This window comes from Mesitornis unicolor, unplaced genomic scaffold (genome assembly GCF_000695765.1).
Source record: "Mesitornis unicolor isolate BGI_N332 unplaced genomic scaffold, ASM69576v1 scaffold1654, whole genome shotgun sequence".
Lineage (NCBI taxonomy): Eukaryota > Metazoa > Chordata > Aves > Mesitornithiformes > Mesitornithidae > Mesitornis > Mesitornis unicolor.
Window position 1 is genome coordinate 92,244 of NW_010180586.1, and position 259 is coordinate 92,502.

General features: G+C 64.9%; 1 protein-coding gene across 1 annotated transcript in view; it reads right to left on the reverse strand.

Moving 5' to 3' along the window:
• Positions 1-259, reverse strand: part of MEOX2 (mesenchyme homeobox 2) — a 52,307-nt gene that overhangs the window by 51,761 nt on the left and 287 nt on the right. Inside the window, exon 2 of the mRNA XM_010183115.1 lies at positions 22-258. Coding sequence (XP_010181417.1) covers positions 22-258 — 237 coding nt within the window. The remainder of the gene's footprint in view (positions 1-21; position 259) is intronic.

Genomic DNA, 259 nt, shown 5'->3' on the forward strand with positions numbered 1-259 from the left:
GGAGAAAGTATGAACGGTTACCTGAGCTGTCGCTTTTCCTTTTGCCGGACCTCTTCTCCGTTTCCACCGGGGACAGAGCCTGCCTGCCATAGTCCCCTGGCGCACACGCTGCCCCCGTGGGGGTGTTAGTGCCCAGGCTGGAAGAGTTTGAACACAGGACGGGGGGGCTGCTGCCCAGCTCCGGGGGTCCTCCTGAGTCGGGCTGAAGGCAGAGGCTATGCCTGGCCGCGGCGGGGGGAGCCGACCTCCCAGGAATGTG